General features: G+C 33.6%; 3 protein-coding genes across 6 annotated transcripts; 2 read left to right on the top strand and 1 right to left on the bottom strand.

Moving 5' to 3' along the window:
• Positions 1 to 685: 685 nt before the first annotated feature.
• LOC108842401 (DIS3-like exonuclease 2) lies at positions 686 to 5,416 on the top strand. Of its 2 annotated transcripts, none has more exons than XM_056994105.1 (7): positions 686 to 991; positions 1,627 to 1,952; positions 2,038 to 2,091; positions 2,181 to 2,249; positions 2,357 to 4,459; positions 4,534 to 4,605; positions 4,682 to 5,416. In XM_056994105.1, the coding sequence occupies exons 1-7, from the start codon at positions 874 to 876 to the stop codon at positions 5,030 to 5,032; spliced, it is 3,093 nt and encodes a 1,030-aa protein (XP_056850085.1). In that variant the 5' UTR covers positions 686 to 873; the 3' UTR covers positions 5,033 to 5,416. The 2 variants fall into 2 exon arrangements, with proteins under 2 accessions (XP_056850085.1, XP_056850084.1); XM_056994104.1 differs by having other exon boundaries at positions 688 to 991; positions 1,624 to 1,952.
• A 3,068-nt stretch (positions 5,417 to 8,484) lies between these two features.
• On the top strand, positions 8,485 to 10,382 carry LOC108827238 (uncharacterized). Its single transcript, XM_018600602.2, has 3 exons — positions 8,485 to 9,524; positions 9,613 to 9,841; positions 9,969 to 10,382. Exons 1-3 carry the CDS (start codon positions 8,668 to 8,670, stop codon positions 10,125 to 10,127), a joined length of 1,245 nt encoding a protein of 414 aa, XP_018456104.2. The 5' UTR covers positions 8,485 to 8,667; the 3' UTR covers positions 10,128 to 10,382.
• A 4,407-nt stretch (positions 10,383 to 14,789) lies between these two features.
• Positions 14,790 to 18,508, bottom strand: LOC130499746 (uncharacterized). Of its 3 annotated transcripts, none has more exons than XM_056994111.1 (6): positions 18,309 to 18,508; positions 18,049 to 18,225; positions 17,773 to 17,980; positions 17,407 to 17,499; positions 17,091 to 17,327; positions 14,790 to 15,615 (listed from the first exon to the last, which is right to left on the bottom strand). In XM_056994111.1, coding segments are annotated over exons 1-6 (852 nt in total). In that variant the 5' UTR covers positions 18,311 to 18,508; the 3' UTR covers positions 14,790 to 15,480. The 3 variants fall into 3 exon arrangements, with proteins under 3 accessions (XP_056850091.1, XP_056850093.1, XP_056850095.1); XM_056994115.1 differs by having other exon boundaries at positions 15,496 to 15,615; positions 17,077 to 17,327; positions 18,309 to 18,506; XM_056994113.1 differs by having other exon boundaries at positions 18,049 to 18,508.
• Between the last annotated feature and the right edge of the window lie 4,717 nt (positions 18,509 to 23,225).

Raw genomic sequence — 23,225 nt, forward strand, 5'->3', positions numbered from 1 at the left:
TTGTGCATATGGACGTGTTCACTGGTTAGTATTCACTGAATCAGCTCGATTTCAATGTTGTGCTGGTTTCGATTCTGATTAAACAAACAATATGATTGTTCATATACTACACTTAATATGCCTAATCTTTTCCTTGTGTGCTTGTTTTCTATAGATTTCTGGTATTCTTCAATCCAAAATATTAATATACTACATACCAAACTCTTGATCGGAATTTAAGTTAGCCGGTCCGGTCCCCCCCCACCCGGTTATTGGTGAAGTGTAAAAATGTTTAGGTATCGGTCGTCCCCTAGTGAATAAATGTGTCCACACTGATGAGGGGATCCTAGACTAATTTCAAGAACTTTTGGGATAAATACGCTAAACCTATAAGAATAAAAGGAGTGAGATAAAAAAAATAAAGCCTCAATTAGTAAATAATCCTACTTTAATTAAAAAAGAGAGAGCGTAGCTCAGTAGCCGTCCGATGAAGTTCTAACTACACGTGTTCAATGATGAAGCAACCGACTATAAAAAAGTGATAAAAATATAAATAAAGTAAATGAAAAGGAGGAAAAAAAAGCAATACAGTCGGCGCAAATCCGCCGACCAAAAAATCATCATCATCATTAAGGTCGTTATCTTCTCTATTCTCTTCTCTTCGGCTCAATCAACCAACCAATCACCTTTCTTCTTCTTTAATTCATCTCATTAATTAAGAGATCCCTCCATCTCCTTCTTTCTTCTTCTTCTCTCATCGTCGCGAACTCGCGATTTCTACCGTTTCTCAAATTTGTGTTTCTTCCGTTTCTTAATTTTTGATCTGATCGGAAGAAAACCTAGGGTTTTAGCTTCGTTAGAGTTTATATATATATACATATACTTTTGGGATCGATGAAGAGTGTTTCCGCGGAACAATCAGCCAAAGCTTGTGAGCGGATCGAGAACGGCGACAAGGATAATAAGAAGAAGAAGCGGAGAGGTAGTCGCCGATCTAAGAACACCTCCTCAGGTATATATATCGATTTCATTTTTCGGTAGCTCTATAGATCTGGATTAGTTTCATCATAGATCTCACTATGTTTGATGATGATGTGAATAGCTAGGATTCGAAGTAGGAGCTTCCTTCAACTGATTCGCTTCTGTTATTTGATGTTAATAGAGATTCTGAGGTCGAATCGAATGAATATTAGTAGCATTTGATGATCTCGCAATGTAACTGTTAACGATTTTGAAGTAAGACACTTAGATTTGGTTTTTCTATGATGAGATCTCACTAGGTTGAGGTGAATTGCTACGATTTGAAGTAGGATCTTCATTTAGCTGATTAGCTTTCTGTGATTAGATGTTCGGATCTTGAGTCCAATGAATACTAGTAATCTCACTGTCAAAGATTGAGAATCTAAGACGTTCTGAGCTTTGAGCTGGATGAATATTAGTAGCTTTTGATCTCACAATGTAACCGTCAAAAGATTGAGAAGTAAACACAATTCTGAAGTGAGATTGATATACATAATCAACCGTTCAATAAATCACTAGGTGTTAATTATAAAACACCGTACATATTAATCTCAGATGTTTAGCTTGAGTTGGATGAATGTTAGTTTGCTTATAACTTACGAAACCTTTAATGTCTGTAAACAGTAGGTTGTGTGATAGAAGATACCCATGTAGAGTCATCAGATGGTGGAGCTAGTGGGAGTAAAGGAAATGATTGTGCGAGATCGGAGTTGGATAATCCCAACGAGTTGACGAGAGCGTCTAATGTTGCTTTCAACTCTATGCCTGGAAGTCCGTTGGTTTCTTCTGCTGAAGTTAGTAAACAGTTGTTGTCCAAGTCGTGTCCTGATCCTAGGGACTGTGAGCAGTCTTGTAGAATGGATGGTGACTTGTACCAGCAGGTTGAGTGTGTCTCGCAGAGGAAGATTTTCTCTTCTCACTGGTCTTTCGATGCTGTGAATGAAGCTTTAGAGGTTTGTGTGACTGAGATGTTCTCTTTGTTATATTTTCTTCATGATAATAGTAGTGATTAATAGCTAGTTGTGTTCATTTCTGTAGAGGGGTGAAGTTTATAAGGCACTGTTTCGGGTGAATGCTCATAACCGCAGTGAGGTAAGAAGTAACATCTGATTTTCAAATAGACCTCTTGTTGCTAACCGTTGGTTTCTTCTGCTCATTTTGATTTTTTTTTCCTTTTGAAGGCTTACTGTAAGATTGATGGAGTCCCTACAGATATTCTAATCAATGGAAATGTTGGGCAAAATAGAGCAGTAAGTTTTGGGTTGATTTATGTTTATTTTGCACGCTACAACGATCTCCTTCCTTTTGGCCCATGTTTGAGAGGTTTTCAAGTGCATTCTTGTGTTTCTGTATATAGGTGGAGGGAGATACTGTTGCTGTTAAACTGGATCCACTCTCACTATGGCCAAAGATGAAAGGATTTGTTACGGAAAATGTTGCCAAGCCTGAAGAAACGAACAGTCCCCCAGAAAAAGATAAGCATATCAGCCATTTGGAAAGAGGCGAGATAGATGCTCAACAGAACAAATGTTTAGTTATAGGTCAAGGAGCTGAGAACTATGTTTCTCGCAACTCTATACCATTACTGGATTCATGTTCTTCTAGTGAGCAGAAAGGAAATGGCAATGTGGTTGAGAAGCTATGCGCCATCCTTAGTTCCTTCCCCATCAAACGGCCGACCGGACAAGTAGTTGCTGTTGTTGAAAAATCACTTGTGAGAGATTCTATTGTTGGCTTGCTGGATGTGAAGCGATGGATTCATTACAAGGAAGGTAATGCAAGAACGGGCAAGTCTCCTTTGTCTTATTCTGATGATGGTTACGTCCAACTGATGCCTGCAGACCCTAGGTTTACTAAACTGATCGTTCCTTTCCATGCCTTACCTGGAAGCATTCGAGCAAGACTTGAGAATATGGATCCAACTCTCGAGGCAGAGCTGGTAGCTGCACAAATTGTGGACTGGAGCGAAGGGAGTCAGTTTCCCCTAGCTCAGATTACACATATGTTTGGCCGCGGCAGTGAACTGGAGCCCCAGATCAACGCCATATTGTATCAGAACTCGGTTTGCGATTCTGAGTTTTCTCATGACTCGCTTGCTTGCCTTCCACGTGCTCCATGGGAAGTACCAGAAGAAGAGGTTCGACGTAGAAAAGATCTGAGAGACCTGTGTGTGTTTACCATCGACCCCTCAACGGCCTCAGACCTCGATGATGCTCTATCAGTGCAATGTTTACCCGGCGGTTTTTTAAGAGTCGGTGTTCACATTGCTGATGTCTCCTATTTCGTTTTACCAGACACTGCCCTTGACGCAGAAGCTCAGTTTAGGTCGACAAGTGTTTACATGCTGCGGAGGAAAATACCAATGTTGCCTCCATCGTTGTCGGACAACGTAGGTTCACTTAATCCAGGAGTTGATAGGCTTGCTTTCTCTATCTTCTTGGATTTGAACAGAGAAGGGGTTGTGACAGATCGCTGGATTGGTCGTACTGTTATAAGATCGTGCTGCAAACTTTCGTATGACCATGCTCAAGACATTATAGATGGGAAGCATGACGTTGCAGCGAATGGCTGGCCTTCTTTGCACGGACCTTTCGAGTGGAGTGATGTAGTTCGATCCGTCAAACAGCTTAGTGAGCTTTCCACCCATTTAAGGGAAAAAAGGTTTAGAAATGGAGCTTTGCAGCTTGAGAATTCGAAACCTTCTTTCCTCTTTGACGAACATGGAGTCCCGTATGATTTTGTGTTGTACCCTACAAAGGCCTCAATCCATCTCGTTGAGGAGTTTATGCTTTTAGCAAACATGACAGCGGCTGAGGTGATCTCTCGAGCTTACCCTGACAGTGCACTGCTCCGGAGGCACCCAGAACCTAATCTCCGCAAGCTCAAAGAGTTTGAAGGCTTTTGTTCAAAGCATGGCATGGAGTTGGACGGTTCTTCTTCTGGCCGGTTCCATGAGTCTTTGGAGAAAATCACTGAAACACTCAAGGACGATGCAGTTTTTGTAGACATTCTCAACAACTACGCAATGAAACCAATGCAATCTGCGTCTTACTTCTGCACCGGGAACTTGAAAGACAATGTTGCTGAGTGGGGACACTACGCACTAGCTGTTCCTCTCTACACTCACTTCACATCTCCTCTTCGACGGTACCCTGACATAGTCGTCCACCGTGCCGTAGCGGCTGCGCTCGAAGCTGAGGAGTGTTTCTTAAAGCAGAAGCAAATATCATCAGTCGATGAAACGAGAAGCTGCTTCACTGGTGTTCGTTTCGATAAAGATGCTGTAGAATCTATGGAAGGGAAAGAAGCGTTAACGGTCGCTGGTTTGAAACACGGTGTTCCCTCCACTGAAAGGGTCTCTGAGATCGCTGCTTATTGCAATGAGAGGAAGTTGGCCTCTCGAAGAGTCAAAGATGCTTGTGATAAGCTCTACGCTTGGTGTGTTCTAAAGAGTAAAAAGGCAAGTACAATTGGAATCTTCTGATGTTTATGTTTGCTGATTAATTAATCTCATTTTGTTTTCCTTCTCTGCAGGTGTTTCCATGCGAAGCTAGAGTAATGAACTTAGGACCATCGTTTATGACTATTTACATTAGCAAGCTTGGCGTAAGTCTCTTCTTATTCATTCACTATCTATAAAACTAAACGAAAATCCATTTTTACAATTTTACGTGATGTACAGATTGAACGGAGGATATACTACGACCGTATCGAAGGCCTGTGTGCAGACTGGCTCGAGGCGACATCAACCTTAATCCTCGATAAAATCGAGTTCAAGAGAGGTGGAAGAGGCTACTTGAAGCCCTTGAAAGAGGTTGCTTATTTGGTGAGTCCTAGTGACATGTGCGTTGCTAAATGCAGTGCAATGTCTATTAGTGACACCACCGAGCGGAGAGAAGAAGTTGTCCCTGCGGTTTTTCCTCTGACCGTCCAAGTGTTCTCGACCATCCCTGTGGCTCTTCACGCTGTTGGTGGAGATGATGGTCCGCTTGACATAGGAGCGAGACTCTACATGACTTCATATTATAGATGATTGGAGCAAAGATCTCTATCTGAAGATGCCAGGTTACATAGCAGCTGTTATATATATTTTTTCACATTACAGTTGCTGACAGAAAAAAAAAATAATCATGAATACGGTTTAGTAGTTTGAAGATACATAGAGACCAGGGTGGGGGAACTTGCCGTTGTTTTTTTGGTTCGGTTGAGTTCCTCATTGGTTCGAAGTTGTGTTTTAAAAATGTGTTTCGTTTTCTTTTGTTTCGGTGGATCTCGCTTTTGCCCAATATGTTTTAGTTTTGGGTTGGGCGAAATCATCACAAGCTTTGTACTTGTATTGTTCCGTTAAGAGGGAGTAAACAAGTCTCTGATAATGAACTTACGACATAAAATCTTAATTGTATTATGTTTCAATTTAGTTAGAAGTGCATTAGGGTCAAAGTGATGATGTTATACGACATGGCTTGAGGCTAGAGAGTTCAAGACTGAAAAGCTATATATTATAAGAGGGATCTTGATTTTAAAAAATCTAACATTAGTCACTTTCACGAGGCTATTTTGAAAAGATGCATTACTTTAACAACTTGGTGACAGAAAAGGCCTACTTGAAGCCACAAAGAGTAAGTGGAGTCGAAGGCCAGCTTTCTCCTTTTTTTACCATAAGATTTGATACCTAACCAATTAAAAAAACTTGGTGGCGTCATCTCCAAAGCGGCTTGGCCCCACGAATCATGAGTCTTGTTGTGAATTCCCACTGACGTACAAACATCCAAAACATGTTTTGAGCTTCAGATCTCTCTTCTCGTTTTCTCAAACCGGAGCTACCATGGCCACAACTTCGATCCAAAACGAGTCGACTAATTAGCAGACTCAGAGACCCGTCCATGCAAGCATGCCTTTTAGCAGCCTAAAGCATTATACTAAAATTATAAGTTTAATGCATTTAACCTTGTAAATTTTTGGCTCCTAAAGCTTTTGTTTAATGGGCTTTAGCACACATGCGTCTACGTGATCATTTCGTAGGGTCTTTGTTTTCTTAGTGATCTCTCTAGTTCTTGTGTTAATCAAAATGATGAAAAGGGCATGCTTCGATTCTCGTGTTTGGAATTTTACTATTTGAATTCCTATTTGTGTTTTGGCACTGCTTTTGCAACATTGGAAGCTGCTGTTCTGTCAATTTGGATTTGTGCGATTTGGACATCCACTTTTGTTCATGCCGGTACGGTCCCACGAATTAGAGCCTTTTACACCTTACACGAATGCCCATGTCATCGATCAGTCCAAGTTTTCATCCTTTAAAGCCTTTTTCAGCTCGTTGACTCAAATAAGCATCTTCTTGTTTGTTCTATAGAGAAGTGTTGATCTTAGGGTAAAGACTGGCATACGTTACTGATCTCTTATACGCACAATAGATTTTGCATTTTCTCTAAAGATGAAGAGACTAGTCTCAAGTTTAATAGAATAGTCTGTTTTCAAAAAAAAAAATAGTTAGAGAATAGTCTCAAGTTTCTTCTTCGGTTCCATTTGAATAGAGACTTTGATTCAGTAAAGCAAGCTAATAAAATAAGTTTACATTACTATATGAGTAAAGTAGTAGGCGCTGTTTTCATCTTATGCATTGATTTGTTTAGTTTAATTAGTCTTTGCGGGTCTTAGATTTAGTTAATTACTCCCTCCGTTTTTTAAAGAGTGTCGTTGTGACATTTTTCATACAGTTTAAGAAAATTGTTAAAATATATGTAAGTTGTAATTAATTATACCTTTTTGACCAATAGTATTTTAGATAAATAAAATTATTTATAAAATCAATGCAGTTTGCAATTAATTTTCAGCTGAAAGTTAGTATAATTTACATTGGAATTGTAAAGTGACACTCTTTGTGTAACAAGAAAATGAGTTCAGAATGACACTTATTATGAAACAGAGGGAGTAATATATTAAGGTTGAATATTCTTTGAAAGACTGCGTTTGATGTGATTATTGTATTGTTTGGGTCAGATTATCTTTTCTTATGCCGAAAGTTAAAAGTAATTGAATGCATTTAGGACTTAGACTTTTAGATCTTAATGAAAGCGATAGTACCTTAAGTAATCAAACTAAACAAACATGTTTAGAGCATCATAAAGGAATAGATACTCAGAGTTGTATCTCATAAATACAACAATAATAAGCTTATCATAGTAAATTAATTAGTATTGAATATGATAAAAACGTAAACTAATTAGGAAAAAGCAAGTGTTATAACTTGTAAGAGTGTTTTACTCTTTTTGGTAAGTTTGTCAATAATGACCATTTATTTCTATCTATATTTTCCTCTTTCGTTTTCTTCATTTTTCATATTTTAATATTATAGTATTTTCAGAGATAAACTAGTGTAGTAACTATGATATACTTTTCAGTAGATATCCCCATATAAAATGTGAATGTATCTGCACTATGTAACTACTCTCCCATGTGAATTTTATTAGAAAAGAAAAGATCAGAGCCAGAGGCCCTACTAATGCGGAGTGCACCATGCGAAGATGTTCGGTAAAATGTTTGCTTTCATTCACAATTTTGATCCAAACCCATTTTTTCCTGCTTCTTCACTTTATTCCTATATTTCTTTCCGTATCAAGTAATTCATATACACCGTCCGATTTGGTAGATCACCTACACTTTACAGTTTTCACCAACTATACCCAATATGAATCGTTGATCTTTTACACACGGCTCATTTTAGCCTACGCTTTTTATATAAATAAAAATAAAGTAAGACTTACTACGAACATATACTAACATTTATATTTATTCTTTCCAAAGTCCAATTCAGCTGTTATATAAATCTAGAAAATTCTCCCAAAAGCAGAGATATTTCAGAAAAAGTAAGTTATTAAAAACAGAAGAAATTAGAAAAACCATCATGATCCAGTAAAACTGCATCTTCACAAGTTCTCAGCATAATATAGAGGAAAAACACCTGATCTTTTTCTTTTATAAAAATCCTATTTTTTAAAAAATATATCTTAATAATTTATCTCATTTTAATTAATTATTAAAACTAAACGAACATTAATTATTATCTCATGTACATCTAAATAAACAAATGAATATACTTTTACTATAACTATATACTAACCTTTATAAATATCCTTCCTAGAGTCCAAATCAACTCTTTTATAAATATAGAAAATTCCCCCTCTAAAAGGGAAGATATTTCAGCAAAATTTAAATTTCAAAAACAAAAGGTTTAATTATCATTACATAAAAAAACAAAGATTAAACTACTGATAATAATAGATATGTGTGTGTGGCGGCACGTGCCGGCCTGCAACAGTAAAGCTAAAAAGCGTCCCGTCGAGACCGGGACTTTCTTCTCCCCCCCCCCTAAACTCACGATCCAACGGCTACGCTTCTTCGCTTTTCCTAATCAACCGTCAGATCTCCATCTAACGGTCACTATTAAATCTAACTCCATTAAAATAAGAAAAGCTCCAAACTCTCCCTCTCTCTCTCCCTCTCTCCCTCTCTCTCTCTTTCGATCTCTCTAAGCAAAGTGAGCTTGGCTTCGCCGCGAATAAATACTCTCCGGTACCGGAAAATTAAAACTCTCACTTTCTTCTCCGTTTCGCGATGCTCGGCACGGTTGTGCGGCGGTGGTTTGGCCGGTGATCATATCTCGCCGGAGAGATGAGCCAATCGAAACTGACGAGGACTCAATCGTCGCTGCTCAGATCGTCTCCGACGATTCGATCGTCGATTCACAGCCTCTCCTCGATCAACGAAGCCTCTCGCGACGATCTCGAAGCCGGCGGCGAGAAAGAGGAGAAACAGAGGAGGAGTAAAAAACAGAGCAAACCAATAAACCGAACCGGTTTAAGTTTAATCCGAATCAAACCGGGTCTAACCACCTTCACACTCGCATCTTTCTTACTCTTCTCCGTCTTCTTCTTCTCCTCCTCTCAGACCGGTACGTCGGAGAATCTACTCCTCGGTTTAATCTTCCTCGCCGTCGCTCTCTTCTTCGCGTCGCGAAATATGGCGGTTATCAACCGGACCGTCCTCGCGATCAAACGAACCGGTAAAAAATTAACTCTACGAACCAAACCGAAACCGGTTCAATGGTACATCGGCGATTCTAAACCGGAACAGACCAAACCGGAGGAAGTAAACAGACCACCCTTCGGAGTACGGTTCTTCACTAACGGAGATATCTACGAGGGTGAGTTTAACGGAGGAAGAAGCCAAGGAAGCGGAGTTTACTACTATTACGTTAACGGACGTTACGAAGGAGACTGGGTCAACGGGAGATACGACGGTTACGGGATCGAGTCTTGGTCCAAAGGGAGCAAGTACAAGGGACAGTACAAGCAAGGAGCTAGACACGGTTACGGTGTTTACTGGTTCTACACTGGAGATTCTTACTCGGGAGAGTGGTTCAACGGTCAGAGCCATGGGTTCGGTGTTCAGACATGCGCTGATGGGAGCTCTTATGTCGGAGAGTTTAAGTTTGGTGTCAAACATGGACTTGGGTCGTACCATTTCAGGTAATAATAAAGTTTGTCTTTTTATTACATGTACGAATCTCTCTGTTTTTTTTTTTTTTTGAGTTTTGAGTTTATGAATTGTTTGTAGGAATGGTGATAAGTACGCAGGAGAGTATTATGGAGACAAGATCCATGGGTTTGGTGTTTACCATTTCGCTAATGGTCATTATTACGAAGGAGCTTGGCATGAAGGTCGTAAACAAGGGTATGGTACGTATGGGTTTAGAACCGGAGATGCAAAATGTGGTGAATGGGATGATGGTCATCTCGTTAACCGGCTTCCTCTAGAGATCGGACCGGTTCATAAAGCTGTTCAGGTATATATTTATTTTTTGAAAAAAATATTTTGTTAATGACCGATTTACTGCTTAGTCTAGCAACTAAACACCGTCAAGATCGATTTTTGGAACATTAAAATTTGATTCTACTTAAAATTAACTGCAGAGTGCTCGAGAGATGGCGAGAAGAGGCGTGGATCAGAGACGGGTGGATGAGCAGGTGATGCGAGCTGTAGCTGCGGCTAACAAAGCTGCAACGGCTGCGAGAGTTGCAGCTGTGAAAGCAGTTCAAAATCAGATGGATGGAAAACTTTGTGAACGATGAAAGGGACAAAGTTAAAGATGACGTTAACAAAGGGTGTCTTTTTTTTATTTGTAGCCCTTTGTGATCTTGAAACTATGAGAAGTTTTCTTTTTAACTAAGAATGTAAATGTATATAGAAGAAGTCGTGTTCTGTTCATCTTTTTTTTTTGTACAAAACTTATGTGGTTGATTGATCTGAATCACTGACATATAGATTTGTTTAGTTTTGCTTGAAATCAATCTGAAAATCGAATCTATGTTTGGTTTCGTACTTGAGATTTGATCTCTCCTTTGTCTTAAGAAAAACATGAATAAAATAAACCAATATATTATTATTATTATTACTTCTATGACTAAAACAGGAGGAAGATTCTTCTAGCTCAGACTTGTCTAAGCTAGATTGTAGCCATATCAAGTAAAAAACTCTCAACGCAATGGATTTCTGTGGCCTGAGTACCTGTAAGTGGTCTGACCAAATTAGTTACCACATTTCAAAACTTCCAGGAAACTTCCTTTGTATTATGCATGTATTAGGTGAACGCATTAAATATTTTATAGTATAGCATTTATATTTTCTAGATTTATTATATTAACATGTACAAACTGTACCTTTATCATCACTTAATGACTGCACAGTCCAACTAACCAGATTACTGTTTCAGTTGCATAACGATTGTACAGTGTAAACCTTATTTCAAATACTACACTATTTTATTACCTACATTTATAATGAAATTTTTTTTAAAGCTTCTTGTTTATACATATGTATTTAGTTATTTATATAGTAGAATTATAGAATACTTCTTTGGTTGTCTAATTGAATAAATAGGTTAGTGCTTTTGATATTAAAAATAGAAAATAAGCTTTCTAAAAAAATTAATAACATTCTTGAGTGTACGAGCCAATTCAATCTCAATGCGTCACCTTATGTACTCCACTGATTTTTCAGTTAAAGCACAATCGAAATATACTGATAGCTCAGCATCTCGAGTCATTCATACTTTAAAGTTTTATCCAATCTTATTTTGGATATTTTCATATGAAAAACAAAATAAAGTTCAAATCTAGTATTTATAACCAGCTCGTCGCCATGATATCAACATTGAAACTCAAATAATTAATTTTTTTCTTTTTGCTTAAACTGGAAAATAAATAAATGTTGATTGCGGAAAAACACGTCCAAAGCATACCTCGTTAGTGTTCCAAAAAAAAAAGCATACCTCGTTAGTAAATGGTCGAAGAAGCCATGCATGTGTCCTCATCATAACTATCGTTAGAGGATCTTAGTTTTTCTTTTAGATACATTATTATCCCTTCTTACTTGGATGTACATTTTTCAAGCTTTTATACATTTATACGTAAACATACCCTCTCCTTTTTTTTTTCTTTTTTTTGAAAAAGGCTTACACAAAAAAAAAGGCTTACATAAACATATTTGATACGTTGGCAATGGATGTTGTATTAAATGTCTCGGAATATTTAAAACTATATTATTAGATACTATATGGTAAATCGAATGATCGGTATGAGAAGGCAAATATGTAATGGTAATCTTGCTTACATCGACAGTTTGACTGTGAATGTTTGGACATTCAAACCTTGGAAGTCTCCTCTCCAACAACTCAACATGCAAAATTCCTCTATAAGAAAAAACTGCTGGTCCAATTTTCAATCTCTATAAACAGAAAATTTACTGTGCCCTCTATAAATGAAAAATCAATTCGCATTAAAGATTACCTATAAGCTATGAGTCAAAAGCATTTATTGAAATTATTGAGATTTTTTCCTTCTGAAACTAAATTATTGAAATTATTGAGATTTTTTTACACATTACGACACGTAATTTAATTATTTGATTGGTCGACTACATATTATTATTGATTACTAGTGGTATTCCGGCGTTACGCGCCGGATTCGTATATTTTTTATTACATAAATTTAAAATTTATTTTATACTATTACATTTTGAACTAATCAACATGAGACTTAGTAAAGAAAATATTCAGAAATATGAAAATGAAAAATATTTTAAAGAAAATGATAGTTGTCTGACCCCCTTTGATAATGGTTAATGGTCGTAGTGTATTATTATTTTTATGTTTCTTAGTTTAAAATGTAATAGTATAAATAGTTGTGACTAATCGATTCAATAAAAGTAAAATAAAAAATAATAGTCGTAATAAAGTTAACTTAATTGAAATTAAATATAAAGTAAAGTTGATATTTTATTTAGACGTATGTAATAAAGTTTTGTTTATATAAACTTATTATTTTATTTTTGGCAAGAAACCCATTATGACTATGGAATATATTAGGAAATGAGGAAAAACATTATATATCTTGTTTGAAAATTAAAACGAAAAAAACAGTATGTAAATGAAACTAAAATTGGAACATAAAAACTCCTTTATAAATTGTCATAATGCATGCTGAACCATAGATGAGTTTCCTTATATATAGGACAGCTTATATTTGTATGAAACTATTGAACAATGCTGCAGAAAGAAAAATATGGCCTTTAATAAGAGAGCATATAGATAGGTTTCATTGTTGACTTCAAACTGCTATTTATGTAATTTAATTATGAATATTTGTAAATAGCTATTTTGATTAACTTACAATTGTAATTGCTATTTGTGTTGAGACCGCTGCCCTTTTAAAACAATGAGATATGATTGCATCATGAAAATTATAGAGGTTATATTATGGCGACTGGTGAGTAGGTGTAGAATTTTCTAGTTCACTTATAATGTATTTTGGTGGTATTGTGCGTATTCGGAAATGTTCTTTGTTTGACAATATACAAATAGTTTTGGCAGAAAATAACTGATGTAGTTTTTTGTTGTTAAGAACATAAATATTACCTTATCGATACATTATTTGAACCTATAAAGTTTGTATAAGAGTCCATAACATCTTATAAAGATCTATAAATGATTTACAAAATGTTAATTAATCATTTGTAAAGTTCAAGATTAACATAAAAAATACATCAGTTATTCCATTTGTTTCAAGTCTCCTCTCCTGATAGCTTCTATGACCACATTGTAGGTGACTATGGTCCATGGATTCCATCAGGCACTCATTTCCCTTCCCGCCTCAATTGACTTTCTATTGCAGGGACTCCTGTCTTCGCTTCACCTGACTCTTTTTTCACCTTTCTGAGCTTCTCTCAACTTCAGTGACAAGTCGAGTATCAATAATATTAACCTGACAACAACAACCGAGAGCATAATTGAATATGGTGCGGTTAAGTAAAAGAGAGGAAAAGGGTAAGATGTGATTAAGCAAAAGAAAAAAAATAATTCAATGAATAACAGGGTGTGCCAATCATTTTTCTGAATCAACCAAAGAGCTAGAGCTTAGCAAAACCCTACTTTTCTTAAAAAGAAACAAACAAAAAAAGAAGACACATACCCGCCAGAACAAAAAGTGAAGACGTACTTAGCGAATTTGGTAACAGCCCAATCCATTTGGCTCGTGAGGAAAGCCTTGCGATTTGACCAAATCCAGAAACTATGTTCAGAACACCAAGAGGAGACCTGCCTATCATAAATTTCAAGAAACATTGATTACTTCAAGGAGAATCTTTCCGTAAAAAGCAGTGAGGGGAATTTGTTCAGCCGTTCTGGAGGAGAATGGGGAGGAGAATGATCTGTCCAGCAACCTTTCGGTTCATGCAGTGTCTGGACATGATAGTTTGCATCAACTGGAACTGTTAATTAGTCCATCAATCTTATCCGCATCCTACACAACACATGAAAGCAATTTGGCAGCACGCTCTGACTTGACTTGTATCACTTTTCCCTAACAAAAACAGAAAAATTAACAAATTCATAGACATGAATCAAACATAATACATGGGACTGAATCTATGTGAAATTTCCAAACCCTATAATTAACCAAGAAATATAAAAACCACTCAATCTAATTAAATATATTATGGTGATGGCAGTTTATACTGGAAAAGGAAGGTGAGGGATAATAAGGAGGATAAACTTTTTTTATCATTGACTGTTAACCCATTGGCTCCCTTCTTTTTAACATAGATTAGGTGCCTCCGTGAAACTAAGGGCAAGCGCGACCACCGGCTGCTATGAACTCGACCGGCTGAAAGCAGATCACCATCAAGGTCTGATATTTATACTTGAAGATTCAGCCGGTTATGGTAGGATGGGAAGAGGTCGAATGAATGCTTACAGTCAGAGGGGTGGATCAAAAACTCAGAGTTAAGAACGGATTAGTGGAAGGCTGAGACGTAACTTGAGAGGAAGAAGATGCTTAATGATACGTGGGCTTGACCTAATATTGGGCTTAATAACAAAATTTAATAAGAGCCCAGTTCGGAAAAGAGCAGATTACACAGAAATTGTTGTATGGTGTGACAACACGTGTCACAAAAACCCCTTACCTCCTTGATGACGTGGACGCAGGAGAAGCCAGAATACTCCTCCTTTTTAAATTAAGTTGTTTGGAGTTTTGCACACAATTTTAAAACTAATTAAATATTTAAATTTATCTTTGTTTGGCCATTAGAATTACATAACATTTATTGTTTATCTATGTTTAATTAGGGGCAAAAAAACATTAGTAAAAATGAATTAAAATCATAAAACAACGTTTAGTTTGTAACAAAAAATTTATGCTATAACGACACTTGACACTTACTCTTGTGAACATATCTTTATCTCCTCCTTCCTCTCTAAAAACTTCCTTCCTCTCTCTAAGTTTCCTCCGATCATCTTCCTCCGGTTACCGACTCCGGTGGCTTCCATAGCGCCGGAGTCGGGGTTCTAATCTCTAGTTTTCTTCTCGGTGTTGTTGCATGTCGATTTCGAAAGTAATAATCGGTAGATCCATTTCTTTTCAAGATTGGATCGGGTTTAAGCTTGCTTCGTGATGAAGGTACGGGATCTGGGTTTTCAATGGCGTGGTATTTAGTCTCCAACTCTGCATGTTTCCTTCTCCTCATCGATGGTCTCTTTGGCTTCATACTGTCTCGATCCTTCTTCCGTCTTGCTTCTCAAGACTGACTTTGGCCGGTGTGAAGCGATTCGCTCCCTGTCTACAACCTAAAGGTCAGATCGAGGCCTTGTCCTTAACTTGCTTCTTCTTGACGTCCCTAGTCGCATGTTTGACCTCTTCGGTTCCTTGTCGCATGTTGACTTAGTCAATTTCGGGTGAATTTTATAGAACTTTTGTTCTGTTCCCCGTTTGAAGCTTTGGTTTCTTGCTCAAATCCGCTTGCGCTATTCACTATGGGAGGTATCAGTTTCAAGTTCTCTTCATCAAAGAGCCGATAGGAGTTTGGACGTCTTGTTGCTTAGGAGATTTCTTCACTGTCTTTATCTGTGTTTGCTAGCTTTTATCAATATTAGGTTTTTGCTTTCAATCGACATGTATTATGTTTCCAGGGATTGTTCTTTATCCGCTGACCTAGGATTCCGAGAGTTTGTTTAACTCGTCGGCTTTGGTTATCAGTTGTTGGTTTGATCTTCAAGCTGGTCCTCTGTAAAATGTTTAAGCTAATATAATCTCTTAGTGTTAAAAAAAAAAACGACACTTGACACTTAATTAATATGAAACAGAAGAAATATGATTTACGGATGCTTTCTAATATTTATGGAAGATATCTATATTCTTTTTACTTCCTTAGTATCCCATCCTTCCGCATGACGTGCATACTAATGGCCGTGTTTATTACGAAGTTTTTCTTGTTTAACTTGTGATATCCCAGATATATATAACAGACAGTCAAGATTAATCTTTAACTCAACATGCAGTTCACAGACGAATCCTTTTCTGGGTAGTCAATATTCAAATGAGTTATAAATAATAGATTCATATTCACGTAGTAATATGTGAAACTAATAATTCCACATTAGAAGAGAATAATCCATATCCAAGACAAACATGATGACTCCTCGTCCAATTGACGTACTTAGACTACCACATTGTAGTTATTATAAAGTTAATTATATTTTCTGTTTTATAAATAATATCAAGTTAATATTTTTGACACAAAATAAGAAAATGACTAAAACATATTTTTATTTTGTAATTACATCTGTTTAACTAACAATATTTTCAATTAATAAAATTATATATAAAAAAGTCAATACAATTTGTAACTAACATTAAGTTAAAATAGACATAATTTTAGTTAAAACTGAAAATTAATATTCTCTTTATAACAATAAAAAATAAAAATAATATTTTTGGTCAAACAAATGGAATATATTCAAAGAGTGATCTTTGAATGCATCATATTAGTAGTTCTAATACCTTTTATTACTAGTACTATGGGCGACCTGCCTTACGGGCATGATTTTATTTGAAAATATTTAAATTTTATAAATAATTTCAAAAATATTCTAACAATTAAATGACTATAAAATAAACAAATAACAAATGTAGATCATATTTATTTTTAGTAGAGATTTTCTGTCTAAGTTTAAAAGTGAGGTAACATTCACTATTTTCTATTTTATAGAGAATACAAAATTAGCAAAGAAAAATTGAGGAAAAAGTAATGATTTCTATTTCTTTTTATTGCTGCTATTTCATTTTAACATAATAATTCAATAGAATTATTTAAATTTTATAAAGCTGAATTTTAGAAATTTTTAGTAAGAATATTTGATATACTTTGTGTGTGTTGAATCCATATGATAAAATACAAAATTTTATATGTAATTCAATAAAATAACACAAAATATAAAATGTAAAATAAAATTAGAAATTGAAAAGCATTTTATAGTAAAATAAAAAATAAATTGCTTTGTTTCTGATTATATAAAATTTATATACCTTTTTAATTTATAATTTAATGAAATACAATCAGAGACATATTAAAGATAACCATAAAAAATTTCTTTTCTTATATAACCAACATAAGTTTCAAGCGACTGAAACCCATAAAATTCTTAGATGTAGGAAACCAAACTTGAATTGTGTTCGATGATACCACCTAAAATCACGTACACTGGTTCTTCCAGTTTGCATGCGCTTTACCAGCTGGCGAAACGAATCCGCCAGAGAACTGCGAAGTACGAGGAGGTCAGAAGTAACGGTAGAACCAATCTTTATCTCTTCAAGAACAAGAGGGGCATAGAACTCAACACTAGTCATCCATTCTTCCAAGCTCTCAAGATCACACATTGTTGGATTGAGTAACAGAGTTACCGCTAATGATTGTCGGAAAGAGTTAACTCTTTCCAACTATTAAAAGTGAAAAAACACTCAGAATAACAACAAAGAATAATGCTTTCAAAAGAAAATTATAGACTAGTACTAGTACCTCATCAAAAATGGCACGCAGAGGAGTCTCACAAAATTTGACAATGTCTTCAGATTCGTACACAAATCTAATATTTCTTATCTCCGACATTTCCTGTAATCAAACGATCCAATTTCATTATAATGGTTAAAAAAACTAAAAAGGTAATTAAGCTTTAATCTTTTGTAGCGTGCGGTAGCTGGTCAAAGTTTTTTGTGCGTCTGAGGAAAGTAATAAACCACTGGAATTGTCAAGAATATAAGTCCAATCTTTCATTTCGTTACATATAGCAGGGAGATGGCGGTCGAGGTTGCACTAAACAATCAAATAATTAAAATGTTAAAATCACTAAATAAGAAAACCAAATAATAATTAAATCATAATTACCTTTTCACAAGAGTCGATGTGCGGATAGAGATCAGAGTAATCCTTCTTATACTCTGTTAGAAGCCAACAAACACCAAAAGGACCCCACAACTTTACTGTGCATCTCTCTTTTTCTAGATCACTTTCTAGTTCGCTTTCTATAAACCTTGGATCTTGTTTTATGGCCTGAAGAGAGTCACGATCCAGAAGAAGTTCCAAAACTGTGTTCCTGTAACACAAATCATTATGTAATGAGTAGTTATAAAAAGTTCAAAAGTTCAAAATATAAATACTCACTTTGATGGTGGAGTTCCCGAGGTAACAATGACATTAGAATCATAGATACTCAGCAGAGTACTATTGTCATTGTAGTCATGGATTCTCTTAGCTTTAAAAGAGCTAATATATAGGTTCACAGCAGCTTGAACGTAGACAGGTTCTAGAGTAATATAGTGAATTACTCCCTCAGACATCCTTAATAAAAAAAGACACAGTTTAAAATGGCAGATTCTAAAAAATCAAGAAGATGCGAAATGGAAAAATCAATTCTAAAATACATTAATATGACTGTAACAGCTAATGACAAGATGTCAAAATATAAATCGAGAGATAAAGCTTTTCTTAGAGAGGAGCACAACAAACTGTTCGATACAAATTGTGCGACATGAATCAATTCTTAAATTATTTAAAGACAACTTGTGATTGAAGACAAAATGAGAGAGAGAGAGAGAGAGAGAGAGAGAGAGAGAGAGAGAGAGAGAGAGAGAGAGAGAGAGAGAGAGAGAGAGAGAGAGAGAGAGAGAGAGAGAGAGAGAGAGAGAGAGAGAGAGAGAGAGAGAGAGAGAGAGAGAGAGAGAGAGAAGTCATGTTTCTTTTATCAAAATACGGCTATTATACACAAAAGATACACACATAAGCAGTAAGCAGCCAAATAAAGTATATTTTTTGGTTCAGTGTATTTTTAGGATACTTCTAATCGCATGAACAAAGACATAGTTTTGTCATAAGATTTTATAAAGTTTCATCAAAATTTCTTTCAATTTCAGTGGTTTGCTTGTAGGATTTATAAGTCATCCATTTCTGTCTCACACATTAGATGAGGTACTCTATATTTTGTAAGATTTTCAAAAAACATTTGGTGTTTTCTGATCTTTAAATCTTTTTTGTTGCTTATATTCCTAATAGTATTAAAGATAAGTTTTCTTTGCATATGCAATTAGGGAATTAGACAATTAGGCAATATGTTAAACAATTGCATATGCAATTCAATTAAACAATTCAATATGGAATTGCCTAATTCAATTCAATATTGCCTAATTCAATATGAAATTAAACAATTCAATTCAATTAAACAATTAAACTAAACAATTTGACTCAATTCAACTAAACAATTCAATTCAATTGTTTAATTCAATATGAAATTAAACAATTCAATTCAATTAAACAACTAAACAATTAGGCAATCAGACAATATGCAATTTAATTAAACAATTAAATCAAACAATTCAATTAAACAATTCAATTAGGCAATTAAACAATTCAATATGCAATTCAATTAAACAATTCAATTCAATTAGGTAATCAGACAATATGCAATTGGGCAATTAACTGATTTTCTCCCAAATCAGTTAAACAATTGCATATGCAATTAGGCAATTAGGCAATATGCAATTCTTTTCCACAATTGCATATCTTATTATATAAAGCTTGGTTCTTCAAAGTTACTAATTAACATGATCGCGACACATGTCATTAAAATTTTTAAGATTGCGACATGTGTTAATCTATATTATAATTAAAAATGTATATTAAGATAATAACAAAACAAATTTTGTTAAAAAAGTAATTGTAAGTATATCTAATAGTAATTTTCCATTTTAAAATCCTAAACAAAACAAAGTTGCAAATAATTATTTGATAGTAATTTTCCTTTTAATATTTTTAAAGAGGTTAAAATTCATAATGATATAAAATATATACTAAGATAACAAAAAAACGAATTTTGAAATAAAGTAGTTTTAAAATTGATTTAATAGTAAAAAGGAAATTTTTTAAAAATACTTAATAATATTCTAAAATTACTTAATAGAAAAATTGGTTCTTCAAAGTTGTTAATTAACATGATTGTGACACATGACAATTATACATTTAAAATTGTGATATGTGTTAAACTACTTCATAATTTAAATATATATATAAGATAATAAAAACAATTTTTGGTGAAATTAGTTATATAGTAAATTTCCATTTTAAAAATCTTAAACAAAATATTATTTAATAGTAATTTCCTTTTTAAATAATGCGACATGTTTTAGAATATATCATGAATAAAACAATATATACTAAGAAAATAAAAACAAAAACGAATTTTGAAATTATTTAAGAGTAAAAAGAAAATTTAAAAATTACTTAATAATATTATTTTAGAAATATTATTTGATAGTAATTTTTCTCTTAATATTTTGAAGTTGTGTTAGAATATCTCATGATTAAAAATATATATACTAATAAAATTAAAAGAAATTAAAGAAATAATTTTCGTTAATTTAATAGTAAAATTTACTTTTAAAAAATATTTAATTGTAAAATTTAATTTTAAAAATATTTAGAAAATTTCCTTTTTACAAATCTTAAAGAAGAGAAGTTTGTAAAATAACTTATTTAATACTAATTTCCTTTTTCCAAAATCCAAAAAAAGATAATTGTAAAAGATTATTTGATATTAATTTCCTTATAAAATTTTGACATTTGTTAAAATATCTTATGATTAATAAAATATATAGGAAGATAATAAATACAATTTGTGTTTTAAAAAGTAATTTTTTGCAGGATTGAGCAATAAAAATATCTGGTGAGTTTTCCTGCATGTTCTTTCACATCTTCGCTTATTATCTTTTTTTTGGTGTCACATGAGAAAATAATTAGATATCTCGATCTTCACATTAAACTGATGTTGAACTTTTTCTAAAAAGAATATAATTGTCATGCTGTTATACATTAGTTATTGTTACAATTATACTTAGCCGTTTGAACATATAGATGTAGTGGTGAACATGAATCGGATATCCGGATTTTTGGAGATATTCTAATCCGATCCATTTTGTTATAATAATCAATTATTTGATCCAATTCGATCTGTAGCCACACGAATATTCGGTGCTTCGGATATTCAGATAATTTTAGATTTTCGACCGGATATCCGATTTGATCCGCAAAAATAAATTAAAATTAGTAAATAAATCATAAATTCCAAATATAAGATAAAATAATAATAACATTTTATTACAAAAATAAAAATTTATTACTTTTAAAATTCTAATAAATAACTTAATAAATTTATTAAAAAGTACTAGAAAACTTATATACAATATAATATTAATATAAATTATTTACATACATATACGTCTTTACATACATGTATATGTATTCATATAACGGATCAGATCAGATATTCATTCTTAATAATATTAGTATTTTTTGATTTGCTTCGTTTCTTACAGATTTTGCATATAAGTATTTTCTTTGCTTTGTAGAGTTACATATATTTGAAATTTCGGTTCAAATCGAAACAGATAAAATCAAAATTTACGGATATTTTGTCCAACTGTTATGGTATTGTGACTAAGTTAATGTGACTATTATGCTTATATGTGATTATGATTATGTGTGTTTATTTTTATCAACATATAAAAATTGGTTATGTTGTTGTAGATCATGCTACTATGAAATTTAAATCAAAGAGAACGATTTTCCAATGAATTGTTGTAGGTCATGCTATTAAGGAATTTAAATAAAAAATGAAGACTTTCCAATAGAATAGTGTTATGGATAATTCGCCTATACAATATGAATATTGATGCCGAAATCCTAACCGGAAGTTATGTGGAAAAACAGATTTGTATTCTTAGAATAAGTCTCATACCTACATATGCAAGGACCTTTCAAAATGAAAAGACTTCAATTTTCTATAAGAGTGTTCTATGAAATGACTATCAACCAGAACTAAGGTCAAAGCTTAAAAAGTTGGTCTATTTGTCAAGTTCAGTCTTACAATTATATGTCGCACTATCAAGAGTCACTACAGCTGGAGAACTTCAAATTTGTAAAACATACCGACAATGGTGTTTTACAAAATATTGTATATAGAAAAAGATGTTAAAGTCACACCATGAATGTTAAAGTAAATAAATTTGATGTTTTATCTAGAAATATATTCGATATTTAGCTGACTATCGATAAAAAATATTGACTGGTGTTATGTAATATTAATATTTTTAATTGTGTCGTTTTTAGTTTTCTTATGTCATACCATTGTCGGTATGTTTTACAAATTTGAAGTTCTCCAGCTGTAGTGACTCTTGATAGTGCGACATATAATTGTAAGACTGAACTTGACAAATAGACCAACTTTTTAAGCTTTGACCTTAGTTCTGGTTGATAGTCATTTCATAGAACACTCTTATAGAAAATTGAAGTCTTTTCATTTTGAAAGGTCCTTGCATATGTAGGTATGAGACTTATTCTAAGAATACAAATCTGTTTTTCCACATAACTTCCGGTTAGGATTTCGGCATCAATATTCATATTGTATAGGCGAATTATCCATAACACTATTCTATTGGAAAGTCTTCATTTTTTATTTAAATTCCTTAATAGCATGACCTACAACAATTCATTGGAAAATCGTTCTCTTTGATTTAAATTTCATAGTAGCATGATCTACAACAACATAACCAATTTTTATATGTTGATAAAAATAAACACACATAATCATAATCACATATAAGCATAATAGTCACATTAACTTAGTCACAATACCATAACAGTTGGACAAAATATCCGTAAATTTTGATTTTATCTGTTTCGATTTGAACCGAAATTTCAAATATATGTAACTCTACAAAGCAAAGAAAATACTTATATGCAAAATCTGTAAGAAACGAAGCAAATCAAAAAATACTAATATTATTAAGAATGAATATCTGATCTGATCCGTTATATGAATACATATACATGTATGTAAAGACGTATATGTATATAAATAATTTATATTAATATTATATTGTATATAAGTTTTCTAGTACTTTTTAATAAATTTATTAAGTTATTTATTAGAATTTTAAAAGTAATAAATTTTTATTTTTGTAATAAAATGTTATTATTATTTTATCTTATATTTGGAATTTATGATTTATTTACTAATTTTAATTTATTTTTGCGGATCAAATCGGATATCCGGTCGAAAATCTAAAATCTGAATATCCGAAGCACCGAATATTCGTGTGGCTACAGATCGAATTGGATCAAATAATTGATTATTATAACAAAATGGATCGGATTAGAATATCTCCAAAAATCCGGATATCCGATTCATGTTCACCACTACATCTATATGTTCAAACGGCTAAGTATAATTGTAACAATAACTAATGTATAACAGCATGACAATTATATTCTTTTTAGAAAAAGTTCAA

This window comes from Raphanus sativus, chromosome 2, assembly GCF_000801105.2.
Source record: "Raphanus sativus cultivar WK10039 chromosome 2, ASM80110v3, whole genome shotgun sequence".
Classification (NCBI taxonomy): domain Eukaryota; kingdom Viridiplantae; phylum Streptophyta; class Magnoliopsida; order Brassicales; family Brassicaceae; genus Raphanus; species Raphanus sativus.

What these genes read in the sequence shown, in the direction of transcription:
- LOC130499746 (XM_056994111.1), bottom strand. An exon ending in TCGGGAACTCCACCATCAAA is followed by an intron (nt 17,981 to 18,048) that starts GTGAGTATTTAT and finishes TTTGTGTTACAG; the next exon opens with GAACACAGTTTTGGAACTTC. An exon ending in TGCGTGCCATTTTTGATGAG is followed by an intron (nt 17,328 to 17,406) that starts GTACTAGTACTA and finishes CACTTTTAATAG; the next exon opens with TTGGAAAGAGTTAACTCTTT.
- LOC108827238 (XM_018600602.2), top strand. Translation starts at nt 8,668, where the DNA reads ATGAGCCAATCGAAACTGACGAGGACTCAATCGTCGCTGCTCAGATCG. An exon ending in CTTGGGTCGTACCATTTCAG is followed by an intron (nt 9,525 to 9,612) that starts GTAATAATAAAG and finishes AATTGTTTGTAG; the next exon opens with GAATGGTGATAAGTACGCAG. An exon ending in CGGTTCATAAAGCTGTTCAG is followed by an intron (nt 9,842 to 9,968) that starts GTATATATTTAT and finishes AATTAACTGCAG; the next exon opens with AGTGCTCGAGAGATGGCGAG.
- LOC108842401 (XM_056994104.1), top strand. Translation starts at nt 874, where the DNA reads ATGAAGAGTGTTTCCGCGGAACAATCAGCCAAAGCTTGTGAGCGGATC. An exon ending in ATGCTCATAACCGCAGTGAG is followed by an intron (nt 2,092 to 2,180) that starts GTAAGAAGTAAC and finishes TTCCTTTTGAAG; the next exon opens with GCTTACTGTAAGATTGATGG. An exon ending in GTGTTCTAAAGAGTAAAAAG is followed by an intron (nt 4,460 to 4,533) that starts GCAAGTACAATT and finishes CCTTCTCTGCAG; the next exon opens with GTGTTTCCATGCGAAGCTAG.